The sequence below is a fragment of the Phyllostomus hastatus genome, unplaced genomic scaffold, assembly GCF_019186645.2.
Source record: "Phyllostomus hastatus isolate PE091 unplaced genomic scaffold, TTU_PhHast_1.1 phas_scaffold_345, whole genome shotgun sequence".
Taxonomy (NCBI): Eukaryota; Metazoa; Chordata; class Mammalia; order Chiroptera; family Phyllostomidae; genus Phyllostomus; species Phyllostomus hastatus.
Genome location: NW_025334024.1, coordinates 6,544,229 through 6,571,632, shown reverse-complemented (window position 1 = coordinate 6,571,632; position 27,404 = coordinate 6,544,229). Strand labels below are relative to the sequence as shown.

At 42.8% G+C, this 27,404-nt stretch overlaps 1 protein-coding gene across 2 annotated transcripts in view; it reads left to right on the top strand.

Annotated features, from left to right (window-relative positions):
* HSD17B2 (hydroxysteroid 17-beta dehydrogenase 2) overlaps positions 1-27,404 on the top strand; it is a 46,740-nt gene that overhangs the window by 12,426 nt on the left and 6,910 nt on the right. Inside the window, exons 2-3 of one of the 2 annotated variants that reach the window (XM_045818934.1) lie at positions 13,902-14,114; positions 20,515-20,700. In XM_045818934.1, the coding sequence (XP_045674890.1) occupies positions 13,902-14,114; positions 20,515-20,700 (399 nt within the window). The remainder of the gene's footprint in view (positions 1-13,901; positions 14,115-20,514; positions 20,701-27,404) is intronic. The other variant, XM_045818935.1, reaches the window with a different exon arrangement.

Here is a 27,404-nt window from a genome sequence, read left to right as displayed (position 1 = left end):
TTGGAAAAAAATTCACAAAGAAGATTGCAAATATTCTATCCTCAAAGGGATGAAAGAGACAGAGAGGCCCCAGGGCTTCACCAGGAGACTGGTATTACCGTAAACAAGAAAGTCTCAGAACAAAAGGTCTGGAACCGTGGGTAACACAAGAACACCCAAGACTAGGAGCAGATCATTGTTTTGACAGGTAGAATTCAACCAACCACTGAAAAACCAGAGACAGAAAGTTAAATAGACAGGAACTAGACAGTCCCTTTGGTAATGCACAAAGGTGAGGCTTCTCAGGCCACTGTGGGTTGCCAGGAACACAGAGGTCTCTACCTTGGGGCAGCATCTTGAGTCTGGTGGATGTCAATCATCACTGTGCATTAAAATCACCTGAGAGCCTTTTGAAGCACATTGATGCTTAGGCACCCACTCCTAGAGCTCAGGTTTACCTAATCTAGGGCATATGACTTGTGTGTTGGTGTTTCTTTAGAGAGCTCCCTTCCTGCATGAAGCTAGTGTTAGTCCTATATTGAGAATGAACCACAGCTCAGTGCCTTGCTTAAGCAATTCCTCTCTCCCATACCTATATACCCAATTCCATGGGCTGTTTCAGACTTTACATGTCTGAATCTAAGCTCTTGATCTGGGACCCCTTCCTACCTAGCCCTGCCGCCGTCTTCCCCATCTTGGTGAGCCACCCTACCTAGCACCCTGTGGAGACCAGAATCCCAAGAGCTGCCTAGATCCCTGTTGCCCCCTCTCCCCTGCTGTCAGTAACTGCTACTTTCAGAATACGTCTTGATACACCCACTGCCCTCCTTCTTCATCACCTCTCCTCTAGTCAAACCTGAACCCTCTTTCTTCCTGGGCTGCTCCCAGCCCCTGAGACTTCACTCTTGACATTCCAGCCCATTCTCTGTAGGGTAGCCAAGGTGCCCCTTTCTGGTTTGAAACCCTTCAAAGGCTTTCCTTTGTAGAGAATAAAAATCAGAGGTTTTGCCCAAGACTAGAGGGCCTGCAAGATCTAATTCCTCTTACCTCACACCTTTTCCTGGCATTATGGCCCTAACACATGCTGTTTCTTTTACTTGGAATGCTCGAAGGGGATTGGAGTGCCTTTACAGGTCTGGTTTTTGCTTCACCTTCATATCTCAGTCTAAATCTGGGTTGCTCAGTCCTGGCACCACTAACATTTTAGAGCAGAAAATTCTTTGTTGTCGGGGCTGTTCTGTGTATTGTATGGTGTTTAGCAGCAAACATAGCCTCTACTCACTAGATGCTGATAGCACCTCTCCCCCCTCAGTGTGATAACCCCAAAATGTCCAGACATTGCCACATGTCCTGTGGTGGCAACATCACCGGCCAGTAGATACACTACTCATTTAAATGTCACCTTTTTGAGCATTCATTCCCCAGGAAAAATGACCAATCCCAGGTCCCTCCTTGGTGGGTGTTTGGACTGGGGAGGCTGTTCTCTCCCCCACCCCCAGCTCCACCGTGGTGGTCCCACATTCTTCGGGTGGGACTTCTGAGTTCTTGCAGAAAACAGGGAAGTGAGGCCAGGGTCCTCCTACCTTTGTTTCCTCCTTCCTCTCTGGGCTTGGCAAATAAATTTGATGATGATATTGCCCAAATGTCCCTTAGCCCTAGGGAATCAGCTGTGGGCAAGAATGTTCCCTTCTTCTGCCTTCACCAGAAAAGGGGAGCTTCATGACTCCACAATAGTTCTAACAAAGAGTGTTCTACCCTCAGCACCCAGCCCAGTACAAGGTGGAGAGAAGCTGAGTGAGTTAATGAGTGGGACAATTTGTTTGGGGCTGGTTTCTACAGATGTTCTAAGTTAACTCTGAGACTGTGCACGGAGAAAAGGACCTTGTGTGCTGTTGCCCCTGGAGACAATGGCTCATCTAGGTTTCTACTGGAGAGCCGACACCAGGCTAGACCTGGAGAATGCCTGATGGGTAGGGTATCTATCTCCTTTGTACATGCAAGCGTGGTCCTGACCTAGACCAGGTAACCATACATAGAAATCCCCAATTTGATTTAATTAATCAGTTGTTCCTGATAATCAAAATGATTCAGATATCAGGGAGGGTCACCCTGCCCCATTAGGTCAAGATATCATCTGCTTCAGTCCTCACGATATGCCCTGTGAGAGGTCCATCCCCACCCTCCACAACAAGTTTGCAAATTCCCAAGCTCATCTTTCTCCAGGTAACCTTGGCTCTGATTTCTAGTGAAGGTGAATCCTCATTGTTTACCTGCTTTCAGTGAAAACATGTAAGAGCTCCTTTTTGTTAATTACTCACCCTCAACCTCCTTCTCACAAACCATGCATTCAGGTCAGCTGAAAGCAGTAAGCTTTCCAGAAAGTATTCGGGGGCCTTCTATGATAGCAGGCACTGCAGACTTTAGACTGCCCTATTCGTTTTTGTATATTAATTTTCACTGCACTGTACTTCTCATACCATGAAATTCACCCTTTAAAATATACAATTCAGGGGTTTCTAGTATATTCACAAGGGTATGCAACCCTGATGACTGTCCAACTCCAAATTCTGATCACTCCAAAAAGACACATGGAACCATCAGCGGACTGCCCCATTCTTAAAATGTCCTTTAGTCATTTCTGCCAACTTGACTTCCCAACTCCAGGCAAGTTGGTTTCTTCCCCTCCCCCACCCTTCATCTCTTTGGGACACTACCCTTTCTCCTTCCCCTCTTGTCTCTGTAGTGGGAGGGACTTGTAAAGAGCAGTGCTGTCCAATGTATAATGTGAGCCACATAAGTAATTCAAATTTTTCTAGTAGTCTTATTTTTAAATGAAAAAAAGGTAAACTGAATTTGAATAATATATTTAATTTAATATAATATGTCTAAAATATTACCATTTCAACTTGTAATTAGTATTAAAGTTATTAACGGGGCCTTGTTCATTGTACTAAATTTTTGATGATTTGTTCGTATGTTATTCCATGATTTGACTCCTGAAGGCAGATCTGTCCCTTCCACCTCAATTATTCCTCAGAGCACTCATTTTAGTTCCTTGGCAGAACTTACCATAACTTATAATTTTCCTTTTATGTCATGCATGTACTCTCTGAATGCCACACTGGACTGTAAACTCTGTGAGGACGGTGCTATGGATTACATTGTGTTCCCTCCAGGTTCACACGTTGAAGCCCTAACCCCCAATGTGATGTATTTGATGTATTTGGAGATGGGCCTTTGGAAGACAATTAGGGTTAGATGAGGTCACAAGGGTGGGGCCCTCCTGATGGGATCAACGTCCTTATAATGAAGAGACACTAGAGAGCTGTCTCTCTCCCTCTCTGCCGAGTGAGGACACTGTGAGAAGGCCTGCAGTGAACTCTCTTCCTAGGTCACTACAGGTCAAGGGTTTGCCATCCCTGCTGAAAGGAACAAGGTCAGATTAACAATCACAAGGTGGTGATAGTTAATGAAATAGAAAATACAGACCTTCTGTAGATGAGAGCTCTCTTGAATTTCTGGGCAGTACTTTAGTCAAATTTGACAGGTAGCGACTTGCACCATTGTGTGTTAGAGCCAGCCTAATAAATTTTGGGCTGTGTGTCAGTGAGAATGACATCCTGTCAGTCAGGAACCAGCTCTCCTGTGAAAAAGACCCACAGAGACGTTATTAAGGCAGCCCTTTGTAGATAAAACTACAGATAATGTTAGGGAGGAAGAACTAAGCCACCTTAGCATAATGAGAAAATTTAACTACAACTCTGGGTGGTTTTTCCATCCTTGTGTTACATTAATCCTAAGTAAATTTACTTTTTTATGTAGTAGTGTGCTCTATTTTATGTAGTTGCTTAACATGTTTTTACAAGTGTTACTTTGCTTGTAAGACTTCTTGTAAAATATATGGTTGGAACTTTAAAAAAATTCCACTAACCAAAGCACATGAAAGCACAGAAGAGTGATCAAAAGAATCCAACCTCAAAAGGCACTAACGTAAGATTTCATTTATTTAAAGTAAAAATCAGGTGCGATTGATCTATGCTGTTAGAAGCCAGGATAATGGTAACCTGTGGGGTGGGGATGACAGGAAGGAGGCTCAAGGGAGATTTCTGCTGAGCTGATGTTTCTTGATCTGGGTTCTGGTTGCATGAGTGGATTTACTCTGTGAAAATTCATTCAGGTGTATTCTATAGTAAATTAAAGAATAATGAAGTTTTCTATAATGTACATAGCAGACTGACAGTCTCAAAACCATTATTGCCTTAAATAACCATCAGGTGAAATATACATTAGTTATTGATTTACTAAGATTGACTACATTCTGATGCAATATGGTGAATAGGAAAAAAAACCCCACATGTGTGCTTTAGAATCTTATAATTCTGGGGGTGTATAAATAGCAATGGAAAAACTACAATAAAAATAAATTTAAAAAAGAACCTTATGATTCCAATTCCACCTTTCCTCTTCTTCATTGAGTGATGGTGGAAACTTTATATTCTCTGAAGCTTGGTTTCCTCATTTATAAAATGGAAAAAAAAATGTACCACTTTTATATGAGCCAGCTGAAAGATTTCCAAATGGCCAAAGCTAAAACAATTTGAGCAATAAAATAAAGTAGTATTGGATTACAACCCAAAGTAAAAAATTAATATTCATGAGTCCATAATGATATAAATAAATGATCAAATAACTTAATAAATAATGGAGAAGAGGCAAAGCTCCCATACAGAAGAATTCCAAATAATTTGTGTGGATACTCTTTTCTAAAGAAGGAGAAAATAACTCCTCACTCCTTAAGTGTGAGCTGTGCATAGAGATTTCCTTCCAAAGGGGACAGCATGGAAGAGGGTGGAGGGATGAAAAAGAACTTTATAGTGGAGAAAACTGACAACATTACTTCATCCAGATGAGCAAGGGCAACATCGACAGCCATAAATCCTGTTGACAGTATGTACCCTTAATATGATGTCATGGAAGTAATACCTCATCTCTGTGATCTCCTCTCCCAAACATGTAATACCAGTCTAATCATAAGAAAAACATCAGGCAAATTCCTGCAGAGGGGCATCCTACAACGTACCTGATCAGGACTCTTTAAAATCATCAAAGATGTCAAAAACAAGGAAAATTCTGAGAAACTGTCATAGCTAAGGGAAGCCTAAGGAGACATGCTGACTAAAGGTAATGTGGTATCATAAATGGGATCCTGGAACAGAAAAAGCACTTTAAGTAACAAGTAAGAAGTCTGAATAAAGTATGGAATTTGCTAATAATGATGCGCCAATATTGGTTCATTCATGTAAGAAATGTAGCATACACTGCACATTGTAATGTCATTGTAAGACCTTAATAATGGGAAACTGAGTGTGGATGTATGGAAACTCGATACTGTCTTCCCAAATTTTCTGAAAATCTAAAAATACTCTAAAAAATTAATGTCTTTTTTTAAAGACCCACTTTACCTTGAGATCTCTGGCATGACATGAGGTAACACGTACAATAAACATAAGGTTCTCAAACTTGTGGGACCTAGTTCCTTTACATGGGGCAAGCACTGTTAGGACCCACCTACTCCACCCATTCCCACATCAGCTTTGTGTTGGTTGCCATGTGCCCTAAGGGCAATGCAGATTTGATGGGAACCAGATCAAAAGGGAATGCTGAATAAATTAGAATCACTGTGTATTCTAGTTTCATTTGTGAATATAACGTTTGAAAAACCCGTAATAAGTTAGATGCATGAAAAAATAAATGAATAATGTGGTCATTAAAAAAGGATCTGAATTTTACCTATTCACAGCTCATCAGTGCATCATTGCCTATACTGTGAGAATTGAATTTATTTAAAACACTGACTGAATACCTATCACAAGTCAAGCACTGTGATAGCACAGGGAATATAAGAACAAACAGTCTCTGCATAAATCATCACTTTATATTCTACTAGAGAAATAAGTAAAAAGCAGGTTGATCAACAAATATAGTACTTTTGGGATTGAAGAAACAACCAAGAATAATGAGGTGTGAGATTTGGGGTGGGATGTGGCAGGTTGGATCTGGTGGGAAACCGATTCTGAGGCAGAACTGGGCTTGTAAGGGGCTTGTTAAGGAGTGCTCTGGGATGTGCACCTGTGGAAAGGGGAAAAAGAAGCAGGATGGTCAATCCTGTGGGGAGCACTAGGACTGGAATGGCCCTTCTGGTTTCTCCCAAGTTGGTCTGGAAAGGCCAGGCTTTTGTGCCTCTGCACTGATCAGTTACTGGATGTGGACACATTTGGGAAGGTGGCTCTCCAAAGCTGAGACGATGCCTGAAGGAGCTGCCCTCTGAAGGGTGTCTGCTGACAGCACTCCTAGCATCCGGGGCAAATCCTTCCTTGAAGTGAGTCTGGGTTGTACCTCACAAGGTTGTCCACCATGGGAAAGAGGGGACACCTACTTTAAACACAATTGTCAGGAAGGTCTCTCTGAGGTGGTGATATTTAAGCTAAGGCTTGGAGAGGGAGAATGAAAAGCAAAGAAAAGATGAATTATTGCATGTGCAAAGGTCCTGAGGTAGGAAAGAATTTAGTACTGATACCTCTCATATGAGTCACTTGGCACATTCTAGGCACCAAGTTAATATTCTTCTTTCCTGGGGTCTGCCTTTTGGGGGTTCCTGATTATTAACTGCATGTTTCCCAAGCTGCTGCATGTTTCCAGTGGTGTGCTGAAGTTGTGTCACATAGGCACTAGGGGGTCAGTTGTTTAATATTCAGGAGTCTTGGGAGCTGATTATTAAACCATTAACACCTTAAAAGTTGTCTTAGTTGGCTCAGGCTGCTATAACAAAATACTTAAGCTGGGCAGCTTCTAGATAACAGAAATGTACTTCTCACAGTTCTGTTGCCAGCACAGTCCAGTCCTGGTGAGAGCCCTCTTCCAGGTTGCTTCATGCTGACTTCTCTGTGTACCTCAGGGCAGAAAGAGAACAGGCCTTTATGGCTGCTTCCTACAGGGCACTAACTGCATTCATGAGGCCCCACCCTCGTGACCTGATCACCTCCAGAAGGCCCCAGCACCTAATGCCATCGTACTGGGATTAGGGTTTCAACATATGAATTTGGGGGGATTATCATTGATCCCAGGCCTTTTCAGAGGACAGAACTGGGGAATATGTGATGTTTAGAAAGAGGAAAATAAGTCATGAATTCTTATTGATACTTTCAATTAAATTTAAGATGACAGGATTTTTACTTCTTCAGTTTTAGACTTGTGCCTCTCTTCTTTAATGCTGAAGATCTTGGTACCTAATGATATTATTTGCTTTATTCCTGATATACATATGACAGTTCAAAAGAGTAACATTTACAATAACAATAACATTACTAATAAGGCTAATGAATGCAGTTTAAAACTGTTGTCCGTCTTTACAATTTTAGCTAACAATTGCAGAAGAAATTCTCAAAGAAGAAAAACTATTACTTTTGAATCTCAAATGAAATTGAGTGGAGGCAACAGTCATTCATGTCATTAATGTCCAACCCTGTGTAAAACGTTCCCAGGGAACTGTATATCGAAGAGCCGGTCCATCAGCACCAGTGCAGGTGGGACGTGACTCAGCCTCGTATCTCCTGATGCAGTGCCAGGGTGGCACCCAGCACTGCTGACCAGGCAGTCCCAAAAACAAAAACAAAAAAACTCATAAATCCAACCAAGCCTCTACATCTAACTTAATTGGAAATACAGAGGACAGAGAAGCAAGTTGACAGCCCAAGGAAGCAATTTGCCAAATTTAGGATATGGGATAATCGGAGGGACAAATGCCTTAGTGTCTTTAACAAATATTTGGCCTTAAAAAGGAGACAATAAAACTTTATATAATAAATGAGTCTAAAGAGACCTGAAAACCAAACAGAATGTGTTAACCTTGTTTATACCTTGAGTCAAACCTGCTGGAAGAAGATGTTTTTGAAATAAGATGGGGAATTTGAACGCCACCTGGGTATTTGATGACATTAAACAAGAATCGTGCATCTTATTGGATTTGTAATGACAACATAGTTAGGGTAAAAAACTCCTTGTCTCTTAGTGGTGTGTGCTGACGTGTTTACAGATTTATGGATAATATGATATTAAGTGTTGGATTTGCTTTAAAATGCAAGGAAAAAGGTGTGTGGGGAAGAAATAGAAGAAACAAAATATACGTAATTCTTATAGATGGAAGATGGGTACGTAGTCTATTATAGAGTTCTCTGTTCTCTTGTAGAAAACAGTTTTTAAGCTATTAAAATGGTAAGGAATGGTAAAAGGGACACGAGTGAGCATTCTCGACAAGAAGTCCGAAGTATCAAAGGTGTGGATGAGGAAGCAAAAAGGAAATTCCAGGCATGGCATTGTGTGGGTTCAGGATACAAGTGGAAGGACAGTGGGAGACACACCGGGAGATGGAGATTGGAATCTGCACGCCGGCTTTGATGCCAGACTTAAGAACTTGAATTTTGTTCTACAGTCAGGCTGTGGAGCACAGAAAAAGTAAAAGTAGGCTTTAAAATACCCATGAGATGCAGAATCAGGCACCGTGGACCAGACGGATGGCAGGCAGGGCAGGGCAGGGCAGGGCAGGCAGCCCAGGGTCCAGAAAATCAATCAAGTGCAAGGTGACAGGAAGATAAAGGTACCTGGACTGTGATGCTTCTATTTAATTAGCTGATCATTTTGTAATTCAACAAGTATTTACTCAGCAACCACTCAGAACTGTTTTAGGCACAGGGAATGGAACAGCGAGCTAGATAACACATCACAGTCCTCGGCCTGTTGGAGGTGACCTAGTTCCTTCTCTTTCCTGCCTATATCTTCTCCTGGGAGTGCTCACTAAAGGATGGAACCTGAGTTCCCTATGAAGAAACTATGGCCCATAGTTCTTAAAACCTTTCTGTTTGTAACATTCCTGACTCTCTATTACAATGATTTTCAAATGTCTGTCCTTCCCCTAGACCAGGATTGCTCAGTCTCAGCACTGTTGCCATTGGGACTGGATAACCCTTGGTGGTGGAGGCTGCCCTGTGTACCGTAGGGTGTTGAGCAACATCCCTGGCATTTATACCCTGGATGCCAATAACATTCTCAGAGTTGTGTCAACCAAAAATATCTCCAAACATTGCCAAATATCCTGGGGAGCACAGGCACCCTGGTTGAGATCCCTGTCTTAGGTTAGTATTTTCAACCCTCCCTGCACCTTGGAATAACCTGGAGAGCTTTAGAAACTGTTGCCAGTACTTGGCTCCATCCAGATCAACAAACCAAGACTCTCTGAGGGCAGGGCCTGGCACTGATACTTTTCAGAGTGTCCCAGGGAGTCTAGTGGGACTCAGGATTGAGAACCTCTGTCCCAGGCAGCAAGCTCCATGAAGGCAGGAAGATGCCTTTCTTTTACAGTGGTATTTCTAGGACATAACACCGTGACCTCTGAATGAATGAATGAATGAATGAATGAATGAGAAGAGAGGCAGAAAGAAGAGTCAGATGTTAAAAGTGACATTAGGGAAAGCCAGACCACCACCCTTTTTTTTTAATGGCCATGGATACCAACTGTTGAATAAACTCTTCCATTTTCTTTGTGAGGAGGTGGGCATTTAATATATTTTTAAAAAGTATTCCTGGAGTCTCTGTAAAGACACCCACAGAGGAAATGGGGTTGGGGAGTCTTGGCTGAGTCCCTTATGTTCTGCCAAAAGGGAGTTTTTCCTCCTTTATCCAGATACTTAACTCTGTCTAATGGCCTCCGGTGTTGGCTGAGGATTGCTGAAATTCTGGCCATCTCCGCTGACCACACATCATCCCCATCAGCATCAATTTCAGGATGTTACTACTGAGAGTCATTTCCAGTGTTTCTTAACTGGAATACTCTCAACAGATGTAATATGCAATTTTGGACAATTATGATGTCATTTTCTGCTGCTCCTGAGAATGCATATCCTCACCTTGCTGGCAATCTGATGGCAGGCTGAGCAGAGCTGAGCTGGCTTTTTATGCCATGGGTTCAGAAAAGGAGACATGGAGCTAGATGTCAAATGCTTGGGGTGGAGACCTGACTGGTGTGGCTCAGTTGTTTGGTTATCGCTCACAAAGCAAAAGGTTGCCAGTTTGATCCCTTGTCAGGGCACATGCCTGGGTTGTGTGTTCAGTCCCCACTTGAAGCAACTGGTAGATGTTTCTCTCTCACATCAATGTTTCTCTCCCTTTCTCCTCTCTCTAAAAATAAGTAAGTAAAATCTTTTTTAAAATCTTTGGATGAAAAGTGTGGGTCCTGAATGGAGGTGAGGACTGGGAGAGAATGTGTTGGTCTTGGGTAACTGGAAGGAGAGATGCCATTTAGGAGAATAAGGATCCACAAAGTGAAGTGATTGGGGACAACTGGTGATGAATTCCGCTTGAGGGTGGGGTGGCAGCAGGTGGAGTTCAGGAGAGCTATTGGGACAGGACTGTGGTCTGGGAATCCAGCCATCGTAGTGGGTCAGGTCACACTGGTGAGGACTGCTGGCAATGGAAATGTGGGTGCATACAATGGAGCAATGTGTTTTGTTCTAACTGAGAGTGGCCCAAGTGAGGGGCAGCCATTGGAACCCTCAGCCTCACCTCATGGGGTCCTTGCAGGAATGAAGGCCCGGAGTTGGCCCATATCCTGGTTAATCAAGAAAAACAATTGACCTGGATTTTCAGGTGAAATCACCCATTTGAAATATTAAATTTTTAGAAAATATACTGTGTGAGCCACACAAAACACATATTCCAAACATGTCCTCTTATTGATACATAGTAGGTCCTCAATTTGTGTTTGTCTGTTCTACAATGAGAAGATGCCCACCTGCTGAGAGGCTCTGCTTTAAGCTGCTATGGGTTGAAGACATTGCTGGCAAAGTAGGGACTTAGGAACAGGGTCTGGGAGAGACAGGACCACTGGCAGAAAGCAGAATCGTGGTCCTTGGCAGACTCATTACTGCGGTTAGAATAGCTGTGATGACCTTCTTTTATTTTAAAGGTTTTTTTTTAAAGATTATTTATTTATTTATTTATTTATTTATTTTTAGAGAGGGAAGGGAGGGAGAAAGAGAGAGAGAGAAACATTAATGTGCGGTTGCTGGGGGCCGTGGCCTGCAACCCAGGAATGTGCCCTGACTGGGAATCAAACCTGCAATGCTTTGGTTTGCAGCCCGCGCTCAATACACTGAGCTACGCCAGCCAGGGCATGATAACCTTCTGAAATACAAGTTGTACTGAAATTTTTCTGGTTCCAGGAATTAGAAGTAACCAATGAATGGATGTTTAAAAAGTTTCCACTTAACAAACACCGGGATAGCAATTGCCACGTACCAGGCCCTTTTCCAATTTCTTTAATGTATCAAGTCATTTCATCCTTTAATAACCACATGAGGCAGCTCCCAGTATCACTTCATAGAAGAAGAAACTGAGACACAGAGTTAAGTGATTGGCCAAAGTCACACAGTTGGTATATGGCAAAGCCAAGATTTGAACCCAGGGGTCCTAGCTCCAGAATCCAGGCTCTCACCATTTCTTTCTGCTGTATTTTACTAGGGGGAATTTTATCTAGTAAAAAAATTATGGATTTTAAGACTATGTAGAACATGTAAAATTGGTTTCTATATTAGTTTAAAAATTAGTTGTCAAATTATGTGTATGTAAAGAACAGTGTATAGAAAAAAGACTAGAAGAAAAAAGGTGAAAATTATAAAAGTTATGCCAGATTGGGGGGCCTATGGATAATTTCCTTTTTTATTTCATTGTTGATCTTAACAGTTTTTTTAAACTTATATGATGCTTCAATAATGACTAGACCATTATTCCCTAATGACTAGGGAAATTTTTTTTCCCCTTCATCCTTCTTTCTGAATGCAGCTTGCAGCTGTGTCCAAGAGCACATGCACTCTTCTTTTTACAAGCTGGGTGTGTTACATTCAAGGGACATGGCCCTGAAGAGCTCCTGAGCTCCAGTAATACACAACTCACCTAACTGAAGACTTGACCCAACAAATGGTGGGATATAGTTCTGTTCACCAGCTAATACAGCACCCGCCCCGCCCCCCCTGCCCCTGATGTGGCAACAGCATACATCCACTTAAAATCAGCTTTGGAGCTATAATTCTTAAGTCTTTTTGAATTAAAGTGATTATGTTGCTTCCATTTTGCACATAATCTGAGACTTTATTAATATTTTTCCTTTTAATTGAATTATTAATACTCATGAATGAATCACTATTTCAAACTCATTCCAATCTTGCATGAATGGGACTCTAGTCCTCATTGCTTGCTCCAAGCTGATGGATTTCTAGGCCACAAGAGAGTGTGATTTCAAAGGACATAGCTTAAAACCAGCCCCAGCATTTCCCCCACACTCTACTGAGGCAGGCATTCCACTCAACAGATGTTTGCGGAGCACTTAACTTTGAGGCAGGCACCCTCAACACTAGAGAAGTAGGGCTCTTTCTGTTTTTAAGGAGTTTACATCCCAATGCCCTCAAATGTCCATTTAGTCAACACATGCTTTTCATTGACCATCTACTGTGCTAGGCCCTGTGCTCTGGAAGAAGTGAATATTTCATGCCTGAGATGTTTATATCCCAAGCCCTACCTGGGTTCCACCCTCTGTCATGTTCCAACTGAATGACTTACTCCTCCTGTGTCTCAGTTTCCTCCCCAATAGTAAAGTGACTTCTCTCCCAGGGTGGTTTGGAGGATTCGGTGAGTTAGTGTATGTGAGGCTGGCTGGAAGTTGGTGAGCATTCATTTTGTACTAGGTATGATTATTGCCAGAGGCCACTCCATATTGGGTAAATCCGAGGAGACACTTTCCCCTTTTCACAAAGGCCCAGCCTGTCTTTGGGTTTCTGGAGCACACAGGGTTACCGTATCTCAGTAGGAGTGGCTTCCCAGCTACATACTTTTCCAAGGCCCTCTGACCCCTGCCCAAACACACAGCCTTACGACAACGGGGCTAGCACAGCCTGACCTCTCACACTGAAAATAAGAAGTCATGTCTGGGTTAGAGCCACAATACTAACAACAGTCACGCATGACATGCTGGACCTTGTGCAAAGTCTCCTCTGTCTTGTTGATTTCCAAGATCACCCTAGGAGGGAGGTACTCTTATCCCCTACTTCCCAGATGAGGAAGTGGAGGTCCCACAAGATGATATGTAACATTTCCCAAGGCTCATATGTGGAAGAGGCAGAATCAGGCAGTCTGAGCCTTAACCAAGATGTTTATCTAATTGTTGGTAGAGGCAAATTCCACATCTACCAATATTGTGCATATAAAGGCATAAAATCAGGAGGGATGGCATAGTTTTGTTAAAAAAGAAAGAAAAGACCTATATGGTAATTACTTGTAATGGACCCTGTTAAGCATATCACACATATTACCTGATGTACCATTATTAAGCCCATTTTACAGATGAGGAAGTTGAAGCACAGAGGGGTAAAATAACCTGATTGGCATTGCACAGGTAGGGATGGTGGGACCAGGCTCACACTCAGGCCTCTGTGCTATCCTTCCTCACAGGTAAGTACAAGCAGATAGAGCAGATGACCTGTGAACTTTACCTTTACTAATTCACTTTCAAATAAAAAAAATTCCAGATTTGGTAAAGAGGTTTTACTTCCTCCTAAGTTCTTTTGCCACCAGCCACTCCTGGCCATCCCTCCATCAGGGTTTCCCCTACTATATTTGGCTCCACCCCAAATTCTCCCTCATCTCCCTTTTTTTATACAGAAAAATTTGTTTTGGCTTCTCTTGTTTTCCACTTAGCAAATTAAAATTCCTCAAGACCCATTCTTGAGAACATGGACCATCACAAGTATTAAAATTATTAAATAATTTCTCCTGCCCCCTTGGTTGGAACAAATTTGTCTTGCCTTGATACCTTGCAGGTAGCGATTCCGGATTTGGCCATGCTTTGTCCAAGTACCTGGACCAGCTGGGCTTCACCGTGTTTGCCGGAGTTCTGGATGAAAATGGATCAGGCGCGGAGCAATTGCGAAGAACCTGCTCCGAGCGCCTCTGTGTGCTCCAGCTAGATGTCACCAACCCGCAGCAGATAAAAGATGCCTACAGCACAGTGGTGCAGAAGGTGCAGAACAGAGGTACCGCCCTCAGCCACTCATGCCCTGCACTGCCCTCCACCTCCTTGCAAAGGCCCAACACTGGTTTCAGCCTCTAATTACTGCTGCTCTCTAGTCCATTCTGGCTGCTGACTGCATCTGAAGACACCTATACAGAGCACCTGCCACATGCTGGGGCCTCTCATCAACACGAGGACAGTAGGAACGAATCAGGCATGGCCTGAATTCTGTCTTCACAGAACTCACAGAATTCTTTATCCTGTTCACTCCAACATCTGCTCAGTCACTCTCCCACTAATCGCTGCCTCCCACCCCCTCCTCATTTTTCTCCTCCCACCAATATTGGTATGAAAAAAAATCTTCGTAATCACTGTCCTTTCCCAGCCGCTGCCCCTTCCCTTTCCCTTCCTTCATGGCAGGCTCTTTGAAACCTTGCTGCCCTGTTTTTGACTTCTTCACCTTCAGTCCAACATTGGCTCTCACTGGTCTGGCCAAGCGGATCAGTATTACCCTAAACACCAAGCTCTTAACTTTGCTGCACTGTTCGAATGTGGCAGTCTTCCTCCCTTGCCTTGGCTTTGGAGTCACCAGCCCCCCAGTTGCCATTCTAGTTCGCTGATCATTCTTTCTGCTTCTCCTGTCTGAACTTCCTCCTCTCCTGAACCCCCTCATCAAAGTGTAAATGTTACTGAGGGCTCCATCCCCACACTTCCCACTCCACATTTTTTGGGCTCTACTGTTCTTTCCCTACATCAGGAATTCACACCTGGGTAGTATTTGAAAATATCCAAGTTGAGCTGAGTATGCCACAGATGTTGAGGGGCCCAATGCAAAATTACACGGGGCCCCTTTAGTCTAAAAAATGTTTAAGAATTTAAAATGGTGACAGCAGAGAATTCAACCAAGCATGATGCCCTTCTGATGCACTGGATCCGGTGTGACTGTATAGATCTCACACTCCTGATACCTACCCAGCCTGGGCACTGCTCCCCCAACCAATTGCATCAGTATCTGCCTACAACAACTCAGCTAATTCTTCAACAGTGAGGTTGGTAATGTTGCTATCCTTGTGCTGGGAATGTCAGCACTAAAGAAGATCCTAGGTGGGCATCCTAGGTATCAGTATATTTTAAAGCTCCCCAGGGGATGCTAATGTTCAGCCAGAGTAGAGAAACACTGAGATTTAAGCAACTGTGATTTAAGAAACTTCCAAATCTGCATTATCAACCTAGCTCTCTTCTCATTGTCCGGAACCATATGTATATAAAGTTGTCTATCATATATCTCAGTTCAGTTTGTCAGAAACTGACCTCTGCTGCAAGTCAGTACATCAGCTCACCTTTTTGCATCTCATGGCTCAGGGGCTGGCACTGTCACACTCAAGCCAGCAACCTGGGGGGTCACTTAGACCTGCAGCTAACCTTGATCCCTGCATCCTATTGGTCCGGATTCCTGTCAATTCTACTTCCTAGATCTTTATCATCCCAGCCCCTTCCTATCATCTCCAGGCAGCTGTGGCTTAGCACAGGCCCTCATCTCCCACCTGGGCTCCCACAATGACCTCCTTCCCCATTACTTTCCAAATAGAGAGTAATCTCTATAAAGTGCATGTCTTACAAGGTCATCCATCCCCTAAAAACCCCTTGGCATAGAGAGCCCTCATGTCTTGGGCTGGCTCCCATGAGCCAGCTCTGTGATAGGTGTTTTGCTTCATCTCATTAAATTGTTCAGTGGTTTTCTACCCACTACCAAATACATTCTAACTACCTTAGGAAGGACTTCAGGGCCTTTCAGGGTAGTGGCCCCTGCCAAACTCTTAATTTGCAATACCACTCAGTACATTCTGAATGGTTTCCAGAATACAGTGCGCTAGTTTGTACCTTTGCATATCCTGCTTCATCTTGCCAAAATTTCTTTCTTGCCTCCATTTCCTTTCTCTAAGGCCCTTCCTTCATCCAACAGCAGACTCTACTCCTACAGAAGACCTGTCTCAAACACAACATCACTTGTACGACCTTCCTGGTAACCCAGGTCATGTCATTCACTTCACTCTTCTGGACACTTTCTCATTATGTCTTGTGCACCCCTGTATCACCGCCTTATTATAAGTATCTGTCCATCTACCACTCCTCACCACTAGGTTTCTGGAGAACCAGAACCATGTTCCCAGCAGGATTCTGTCAGACGCAAGTGACACAACCCAATTCAAAATTGCTAAAGCGTACAGGGAATACATTTGCTTATGTGATTGATAAGATCAGTTGGCTTCAGGTATGTTTGGATCCAGGCACTCCAGCAATGTCATCAGGACCCAGTCTCTGTTTCCTGTGTTGGTTTTATTATTGGGCACTCCATTGAAGCCTCAAACTCTCTCTGCTTACTTCCTCTTGACGGCAAAAAGAGAGTAATGTTATCTGCCTCATTTGACAGTTAAAGGTGTAGTTATTATATAGAGAACACTTAAGAGAGCCCTGGCATGAAGCAAGCATTCAGTTAGGGCTCCTATTTCTCATTTATTCAACATTAAGCACAGTCCCTGGCATACAGTGAATATTCAATAAACATCCAAGAAATGAGAAGAGAAAAACAGATTGTTGGTTATCAGGAATCAGTTTTCAGCAAGTTTAGCCAAGTGCAATAATTTTCTAGGAAGGTCGTTTTCCTGGCCTGTTCTTTTGCTGTCTTACCAGGTTCCTCTTACGAGTTTGATTTCATGTGTCTTATTCAAGAAGATACTCAATACAGATTTCTCTAGTGAGGCCCAGAGGGGCAGTACTGACTGTGCTGAACTATATACAGCAGGGGAAGTACCATGCCAGTGTCCGGGGTGGAGGGATGTGGTGAGTATACTTTACAAGGTGTGAGCCCACAGCACTTGGGAGCCAGCACTCTGGAGAGCAATCATCTTCTGAGACAGAATTACCAATACACTTTTTGCCTGCTCTTCTCAAGGTCTCTCTCAAGTTCAGCTCTCAAGTCAAAGAGATGTGGAGCAGTGAAAATAGGGGAGTTTAAAATCACCAAGAAGGATGTTTGCTAAAGAACGTCCTGGGACCTGCAGATAAACCAGAAAACCTCTGCTCCTGGAAGAGGGCCAGAGACTGTGCTATGTTCCTATATAACATGTCAATACATTTGTGTTAACATATTATTAATTATTAACTAACATTAACTATTTTAAACCCTATAGGTATAATGAGCTTATTGGCTAGTTTAGAATCTAGAACAAGAGTTGGCAAACTATGGCCCTACCTTATTTTTTTTCCTTTTTTTAACATTTTGAAATAATTGTACATTCATAGGAAGTTGCAAAAATGTACAAGGAAATACTAAACACCTTTTGTCAAGACTCAATTTAAAAAAAATTATTTCTTAAAGAGAAGGGAAGAGAAGGAGAAAGAGAGGGAGAGACAATGTGTGGTTGCTTCTCATAAGCCCCCAACTAGGGACCTGGCCTGTAACCCAGGCATGTGCCCTGAGCAGGAATCAAATCGGCAACTGTTTGGCTCACAGGACGGCACTCAACCCACTGAGCCACACCAGCCAGGGCAAGCCTCCCCCAGTGTCTACATCTTGTATAACTATAGTCACATAGCAAAACTAGGAAGTTGGCATTGGTATAATCCACAGAGTTTATTCAGATTTTACTAGCTATACATGCAAATGTGTGTGTGTGTATAACTGTAATTTTTTATGTGTAGATTTGTGCAAAAAATCACCTCAACAAGATACAAAACTGTTCTGTTGCCACCAGTCTCTTTCATGCTGCCATCTCTCATCCCCCACACCTGGCAACTACTACTCTGCTCTCTGCCTCTTTAACTTTCTCATTGAACCACTATTATGTGGCTCTGCCATCTGTTTTTGTACTGCCTGTGAACTAAGGATACTTTTACATTTTTTAGTGGTTAAAAGAAATCAGAAGAAGAATAATTTTCGATACATAAATTATATGAAATTTCAATGTCAGTGTCTATACATCAAGTTTTATTGGCACCTGGCTGCACCCGTTCACTTAACATACCGTCTGGCTGCTCTCACAGGATAATGGCAGAGTTGAGAAAGTAGGACCTTGAACACCAAAATATTTACTATCTGGCCTTTCATAGAAAAAGTTTGCCGACCTCTGTTCTACACCATTCTCAAGCTGCCATCTGCATGTTGACAGGTTGAAGGTGTGCATCAGACTGAGTGACTTAAAACCCCCACTGAGAGGATGTTAGTGGAGGCACCCTCTTCACCCCTCACCATCCTCATAATATCTGTTGAACTGTTGTTACAGAACAGACGCGGGTGGGGGGTTGTTGAACGATATAAAAGAACCCCCCTTTTTCTCTGGGGGTTCCTCCACCATACTAGGTTCACTTTGCCTGCCACCAGAGGAAAGACGTCTCTCAATGCCAGAGACAGGTGAAAAGGAAAGGAATTATTGTTCATTTAAAAGTTATACAGACTAAAGTTCTTTAGACTACTCACAAAATGCACACAGTCCTTCCTTCTCCCTCTGCCCAGTCTGGGGTACTGTATCTGAGGAAAGAATTAGGAGTCCATGATTCAGGCTCCCGGCACCATCCACGTGGCAAAAAGGGAGCACTTCCAAAACCAAGTGGTCCCCAAAAGACTCCAAATGGCTGCCGTGCCTGGGTCTAAATTCCAGCGCCAATCTTCCTCTGCAGCCTCATTTCTGGCTCCTCCCACAATTGGCCGCAGCTACCAGCATTTTGGGCAGGTGTGGCCCTGTGTTGTGGAGCCAATCATCTCCAAGTTCTCCTGGACCCCATTACAAATCCCTGTTTGGGGCCCCCTCTTGGCTGCACCCTATTACACTCTTATGACATGTCAGGCACACTGTTTCTGGTTGCTCTCAACATTATTGTATGTAAATGTCACCAAGTCAGGTGTCCAAGACATGTACCTTATTTTCTGTAACTCGGTTTCTGTTTTGAGCCATCTTTGCCATGTGGCAAAATCCATTTCTCTTATTTTGAGTTTCATCTCATTTCCCTGGGGTAGCATCTACATACCTAGGGAAGGGATATTTCTTCTTGGATTGCCAGTGCTTCATGCTGGCCCCCATGGAGATGTCCATGCTCCATCCAGTCCTCACATACCTATCTCCTAGATGCTATCAGAAGGCACTGTTAAGGTTGGTGCCTCCTGTCATTTCTGTGCCCTGCCAGGGTGGAGGCTCATTCCTCTTCCGTGCATAGCACAGGTTCCCACACTTGAGCATGTGCAGGATCACCTGCAGGGCAGGTTGTTTCAGGTGCTGGGCTTCAACCGTTTCTGATCGCCAGTTTCTGATCCAGCAGGTTGGAGGTAGTGTTCTGGATTGGCATTTCTAACAAGGTCCCAATTGATGAGGATGCTGCTGGTTATGGCTAACACCTTAAGACCCACTGCTATAAATCATGCTGAGGCTTGGGGGACTCAGAGCATCTGCTACAGGTCTGCTGAGCTCAACACACCCTGGGTCCTGTCACCTCTGTTTCTCTCAGATAAAGAGGTACCATGTCACTGGCCTCTGCTTCAGATCCCTCAACCCCCAAAACATCTAGAGGTTATTTTTCTTTTTCGTCTTTCCTACTATTTATGGCAGTTGTTCCCAAGCCTGTGTATTGGAATGAGCTGAAAAATTTTGATGACTATTAATGTCAAGGTCCCCTCCCTCCCCCATTTCAGAGCCCTGATCTAATTGGTTGGGATGTAGCCTTGGCATTGAGGCTTTAGAAAGCTTCCCCAGGTGAGCCTAATGTGCAGTCAAGGTTGAAAACTACTACTTGTGAACAGTTGTTCTCCAAGTGTGGTCCAGGCCAGCATCAGCATCACCTGGGAACTTGTTAGTTATGCAGATTCTCAGGCCCCACCCCAGAGATCCTAAATCAGAGTCTCTGGAAGGGGGCCCATCAATCTGTGATTGAATAAGCCTTCCTGGTGATTCTGATCCAAGGGGTCAGACTGGTTGGGGAAAAGAATAAGGCTCAGGATGTCTGCAATCTTCTTAGCTATTGGCACTTGTGCTCTAGTTTTCCTATTTCCTGGGACTGGGAAATCTTCTTGTCTAAGTAAAAGGGAAGACAAGCTCTTCTGTCATTCTGCATTGTCCTAAAGATAATATGCTGTCTCCACACACTCCTTGCAGGGAGAAGAATGATGTAGATTCTTATCTAGCTGCATGGATGTAGGAAAGTGTTTTGAAGCCCAAAAAACATATATTGCTTGATATTTCACAAATTATTCCCCACATAACCCCTCATGGTAGGTGATTGTAGATATTCTAGGACACTGAGGTTCAAGAGTTTAAGTTATCTGCCTAGATCCTAAATGTGAGAAGTACTTTTGACTCCAGAACTTGAAGTGTTATAAACTGTCCTGCTCTCTTGTCTGGCCCAACCTCAGAGTTGTTCCTTTCTGTTCTCAGGACTGTGGGCTGTGGTCAACAATGCTGGGATCCTTGGCTTACCTGCTGATGGGGAGCTCATTCCCATGAGCCAGTACAAGCAATGCATGGCCGTGAACTTCTTTGGAGCTGTGGAAGTCACGAAGGCATTTTTACCTCTTCTTAGGAAATCCAAAGGGAGGCTGGTGAACATCAGCAGCATGGGGGGTGAGTTGGCCTTTCCCCACGAGACTGTGCAGTGCCCATCATACGGGACATGGCTTGCTGCATTCTTTGTGGGCTCAGCAAGAAAGCAGGACATGCTCAAGCAGGACTGGGTTAAGATTAGTCAAATTGTATGTTTACTGTTGATCTTAGCACAATGAAACCTTTCTCTCCTTTCAAATCTTTTCATGTACAAACTCTAACATACCTTCTAACTTATCTATTCATTACTGGGGATTTCACGTTATTGTCTATTTTCACAACGTGACTGCCAGTGCACAAGCTTCCTAGATCTGGACAGGAAATCCTGCATGCAGTTAACGTCAGCATTACAGGTAGCCTCCTTTCAAACCTCCCTAACCTTGGCAACTTTTTTGGTTCCCTGTGAAGTGAGTTGGCAAATGTCTTCATCCTTTTGGGACTGTCAGCCCCCCATGTCTTGGTTGGCTGCCTGCTAGTGTTTTCCATACAATCCTCCGAGTCATTTTGCAATTGTGACAGTTGGGCGAGAGTGAGACATTTGGTGACGTATTTCTCTCTGTGTCAAAGAACAGATAGTCAACAGCTTGAGTCAACCTCCCTTTCATAACAATGCCCATGTAGGTGACATCACACGTGTACAATAAAAGATGTTATCTAGGAGTGCTTAGAAGGCCTGGGACAGAGTGTGACTCAATATGAATAGCCAATGCTGGGTATGAAGGCCAGTCCCCACAGTTGTTTTCTTGTGGGGGGAAGTGAAGGGGATGGAAGGCAGGGAGGAAGGATAGATGCGCCCACAACCCAGGTGTATCACTTTATTATTGCTGCTATGAAAAATAACCACAAATTTAGAGACTAAATGACACAAATTTTTCTCACAGTTCTAAAGGTGAGAAGTCTCCTTGGGCTAGGATCAAGGCGTTAGCAGGGCTGCATTCCTTCCAGAATCCCTAAGGGAGGATCAGGTTCCCTGATTTTTCCAGCTTCTAGAAGCCACCTGCATTCCTTGGCTCATGGCCCCTTCCTCTATCTTCCAATTTCTCCTTGACTCTGACACTCTTGTATTGCTTTTATAAGGATTGGGGTAGGAGAGAAACATTGCTTCTTTACATTCTTTTCTAGGAAATGCATGGAAAAGATAACCACATTATGAATACATCCTTCTCTCCCATATTTCCCATCCCTAAAGAAAGGAACAAGAAACAGAAAGAGTGAAAGAGACATCAAGTAGAATAAAGTTTCAAAAAGGAGAGGAACCCTGGCAGGGCGGCTTAGTTGGTTTGAGTGTTGTCCTGTGCACCAAAAGGTTGTGGGTTCAATTCCCAGTCAGGGCACATAACTAGGCTGTGGGTTCCATTCTTAGTTGGGCATGTATAGGAGGCACCTGATCGATGTTTCTCTCTCTCTATCTCTCCTCCTTCCTCCCTCTCTCTCAAATCAATAAACATATCCTCAGGTGAGGATTAAAAAAAAGTTTAGGAAGTCAGTCAAATATAGAGATAAACTGCCACGTTATGATCCTATCTTTACCACTAATGACTGAGTGACCCAGGACATAGTCCTGATGCCCTCAGTGGCAGCTTCCTCATTTTCACCGTGGGGATAATAATTGCTTCTTAGCATTGCGGTGAGATAAGATGAAATGACATGTGTTTAAGCATCAGCCACACCCACCATGCCGTGAGTTAGAGACCGAAAGCCATCCTCCGTGACATCTGGGGAAGAGGCTGGCTATATGTGCATCTGTGGCTTGTTGTCCTGACAACTGCTGGCATCATCACCCCTGATGGTGACAGTGAGTTACTGTGCAGCCTGCTGCTTGCTCCTTGTTACACACTAGCCCCTGCCAGGTTACTACTTTTAGAGTTGACCATATCTTCTCTGATAGAACTTAATCTCCTGCAATTATATTTATTGTCCTTACCACAGTAATACAAGAATAGCTCTTTAACCCAAATCCTGGCAAGGAAAGCACTTAGATAAATATTTAACCAAGGAAGAGGGGAATTTGGAGGTAATTCTTAGATTGATTGCACAGAGGGCACTTGAAAAATCATCATGTTTGAGAGGTCTAAAAGCTCCTTCTTGTCAGTTGGCCTCTTAAGAAGTTGCTGAGTAGTACCTGTGTATGCACAGTTGCAAGCTTGACTTGAATGAGAATGGTTGAAAACAACCTTATGAAACAACTCAGGCCTTAGGGCTTTTGAGCCAGCTGTGGTTTGAATCCTGTTCTGTTACTGGCTGGGTGACCCGGGGCAGGTCACCTCACTTGTCTATATGTCCATGATAAGGATAGGGTGACCTAGCACCTGAGTCTAGGGCAAATGTTTCACAACCTTGGCCTTATTGATATTTGGGGAAGGCTAATGTTTTTTTTGGAGGGGGGAGTGGAGGTTGTCCAATGCACTGTAGTATGTTTAGCTACACCTGTGTTCTAATCCACTAAATGTAAGCAGCACCCACCTCCGTGGCTGATAAATCTTCAGACACTGCCACATGGGGATGGTCTTCAGGCAAAATTACCTCCAGCTGAGAACCTCTGACCTCAGCTGTAGATATGAATGCAATGTTGGTTCTGAGCGTTTAGCATGGTTACTGGTTAAAATGCATTAAAATTATTTTATGCTGAAGTAAGTGGCCTTGGAGATTGTTACAAATCTATAGATTATCAGTATCTGGTTGCAGCTTTGAGCCTGGTGTTACTTAGTCTAGAAAAGTTGATTGCAGATCATTCCTGGATTTTTTCTTGCTGAGTTGGCTGCCTTAAGGAAATCAATCATCTGGCAAATCATTCAGCTAGTCCCTCAGCTGCTATGTGATGTGAGAGGAAACCAAAGCTGAGTTGCTTTCCTCAAACTCACACAAAAGCCAGGGCTAGTGTAGGGCAAGTGGAAGAGAGTAGAACAAGATTGGGTAAACTTTTCTGTGCTAAATTATATTAGATGCTTATATACTTAAAGTCATTTAATCCCAGGTCTGCAGGATGCAGGTATTAACACCTTTTCTATATCAAGTATACTATAGCCTAGAATTATCCAGCTGGCAAGTACCCCTCTCCTCTCCTCTGAGGTTGGGTGGGACTGAAAGTTCCAACCCTATAATCACATGATTGGCTCCCTGGACAACCAGCCCCCATCCTCAGGTGAGTTCCAAGTCACCTCATCAATATTACCAAAGACAAGTTCCTTGTTCTCATCACTTAGAAATTCCAAGGGTTGTAGGAGCTCAGTGCCAGAAACATTAAAACCAAATATATCTTTATTACAAATCAAAATATCACACAATACCTATACAGCCTCAGACTGGAAAGTTGCAGTATTTCTGCCCCCTGCTGAGTTAATAGGGTATTCACTTGGAGAGCCCTTTCCTTCCCACAATTCCTATCTAATTGTATGTGAGCTTTAGATTAGGAAAAAGAGAAATCTCTGTGTAGGTGTTGATCATTATGGCTACCAGTTTTCTGGGGCCATGTGTTACCTCCAAGGACAAGAATATTTGGCTGGCTGAACCTTAGAACATGTTACTTCTCACATCTCACCAAGAGAGTCAGGCAAAGACCAGGTCTGGGCCCACTGTGGGAGTGGGGAGGGTTTGGGTGAGTAGAGTGTTTCCACAATTCTTCTGCAAGCTCCAAAATTGTAACGTCAACTCTCCCTCAGTTTTAGCCATGGCCAGTGGTATACCATAACATCAAAGGGAAGGCAGTGACCACCAGTGTGATCAATGTGAAATCTGACTGTACTCACTTGCCAGGAAATAAAGTCATTGAGTAGTTTCCTAGATTAAAAGAAGAAGGAGAAGGAGAAGGAGAAGGAGAAGGAGAAGAAGTTGGGTGGGAGAATGTGGTACCTTCTGGAAGGATGGTGCAGCAAAAGGGGAAAATGCTACATTCACTGTGGCTACACTAAGTAAGGATAGATGGTTTGTAGTTAGAAAGGGTGGGAAGCATCCAGAAATCTATATGTGGTTGGTTAGAACACGTCCAGTTACTGACTGGGTATTCTGTTAGGTCACCCACTAGTAGCTGAGCCCAAGTTCTGAGTTGTTTATCAATGCTGTCTATTTAAAATCTATTTGAGGGAAACCTAGAATTCAAGTTTGATATCTCCTTAGCAAGTACTGCTCTAACAGTACAAAGTTTTACTTTTATGTCAGCCACATTGGTGTGATGGAGGTGCATGAGGGATGGAGTGAGGGAAGGGGTATGTCATAACCTCAAATTTGTTTGCAGATGTCTCTAAAGCTCTAGCTTGTCCAAGGGCCTTATCTCAGCTTTTAAAATGGCAGATAAGCCAGGCCTTGATATTTCTGGCTTCCAATCCCAAAGTTAAAAAAAATGCAAATTTATTGTTTTATTTGCCAAAACTTAGGATACCTTATGATTTTTGTGCATCCAGAGAGCTACATGGGAGCTAGGTAATTCACCCTCCTTAAGCATATCTTAAAGGGAGTATTTTTTTAACTTTTTATTTGTAAGTAATTATAGATTCACAGGGAGTTGCAAAGAAAATGTATGTGAAAATCCTGTTGACTCTTAACCCAGCTTCCCCTAATAATAACATCTTGCATAACTATCATACAACATCAAAGCTATGTAACTGACATTGGTAGAATGCATAGATTGGTATTCAAGTTTTACCAGTTATAGCTGCACTAATTTATGCATGTGTTTATAGATCTGTGCAATTTTATCACATGTGTAGCCTCCTGTAATTACTAACACAATCAATTCCTGTTATATCACTGCAGGAATCTCTGAGATACCCCTTTATAGCCACAGCCTTCCCAGCTCCTGGAGGCCATGAATCTGTCCTCTACCTCTGTAATTTTATTTCAAGAATGTTATCTACATGGAATCATATAGCATATAGTATGTGACCTTTGGAGACTGGTTTTCACTGAACATAACTTGAAAAGAATATATATATATATATATATATATATATATAATTTTTTTGAAAGAATATATTTTGACCAAAGCTTATACAACTCACACACAAAACCCCTGCATCTGTAAGTCTTAGGTCAAGGATAAAACATCATTGCCAGGTTTCTATCCAACTCCTGAGATCGTGTGAACCTTCTATAACTGAAACAGAGATTTCTTTTGTTTGTTTGTTTTTCAGATCCCAACCTGTGTTAGCATTTACATGTCCAGAGGACAGAAGTAATGAAAAAAATTTCAGGGTGTTATCTAGAAATGCTAAACAACCCTGTCTGCACATTAGAATAACCAGGGAGAGCTTTAAGTAACCCCAGTGCCTGTGATAAACCCCAAACCAATGAAATCATATTGGTGGGGGGAGAGGAATTGCTTTTTTTTAAAGCTCCCCAGGAAATTCCATTAAGCCACCCAGTTTTAGAACTATTGTTCTAGAACTATTGTTCTAAAACAATTAGAGATTCTCAAACTTGTGAGTGGAGAGTGGTAATCAGATTCATCTGGAGAACTAGAAACACTACAAAAAGTCCGGCTCTCTCCTCCTGGAGAGGACCCTGAGCCTCAAAGTGCTTCATTGGCTCCCTAGGTGATTCTGATACTCACCAACTCTGAGGAAACGCAGCCAGAACACCCTTCTTACAGTTTATATAAATACTGACCCCACTGTTAAGAGGTTTTTTATTTGATTCTACTGTGTTTACTGAGTTATGTACCACTATCTGGAATTAAAAACAAAATGAAAAAAAACACAAATTATATGTGTGTGTGTGTGTGTGTGTGTGTGTGTGTGTGTGTGTGTGTATTCATTGATTTCTCTGGGCACCCAAGCTATTGAGTTTCATTTAATGTCAGCCAGAGGATGGGTGTGTACATTTCCAAGATGGAGCCTCCTTGGAGCAACATCAGGACACATGCACTGTTAGTGAGATTATGACCCACACATACCCTCAGGGCTCTGCATTCTTTACCAGCGTCCCAGGAGAGAAGCCCTCTCTATTTTGGAAGCCAATTTTTCCCTGTTGAATCGGAAATGAACTTACCTGTTTCTGGCAATAGGATTTTAACTTGAATGGAACAAAGATAAAAATTAGAGAATCTAACTGGACAGATGATGAAGGGGTGCATAAGGTCAGGAAGGGAGAATGCCCCAAGGCCCTGTGGCTCTTGGACATCTGCACCTATTTCATCTCATGCCACCAGGGATACCAGACACCAATATAAGCCATTATTAACAGCAAGGTTGGCTCTGTGAGGTTGAGCATAGGGCTGCCATTTTGTAGGGCAAAAACGGTCTAATAGCAATTTCACAGGGTTCAATACAATACACCAGACAAATGTGTCTTCAATGTTTGCTCCAAAGCATGTTCTCTGTTTAGATGGCTAATGGTCGATATGCTAAATTCTCACCACCTGCCATGCCATCCATAAGGCAGTCCATCACCAAGAAAGCACATATTCAGAAATATGTGACAAAAAATCTAGTGTAGTAGTTTAAGATTTAGTATTCAAACAAATCATGGGAATTGGTTTTCAATGCAGATTATGATCCAGTAGGTCGTAGTAATCCACATAATAAACAAGTATCATGGGAGATATGGAGCAGGTGCAGTTATTACTCTAAGAAACACAGAGCCTTTGGGCTATTGAGATATTATTATGAAAATCTTGAGTAACACAAATAATAGGAAGCTCTTATATGGAGCTTACTTTGTGCCAAGCACTATTCTAAAGATTAATTTATTTTACTTTGTCAATAACCCTATGATGCATATACAAATCTTAT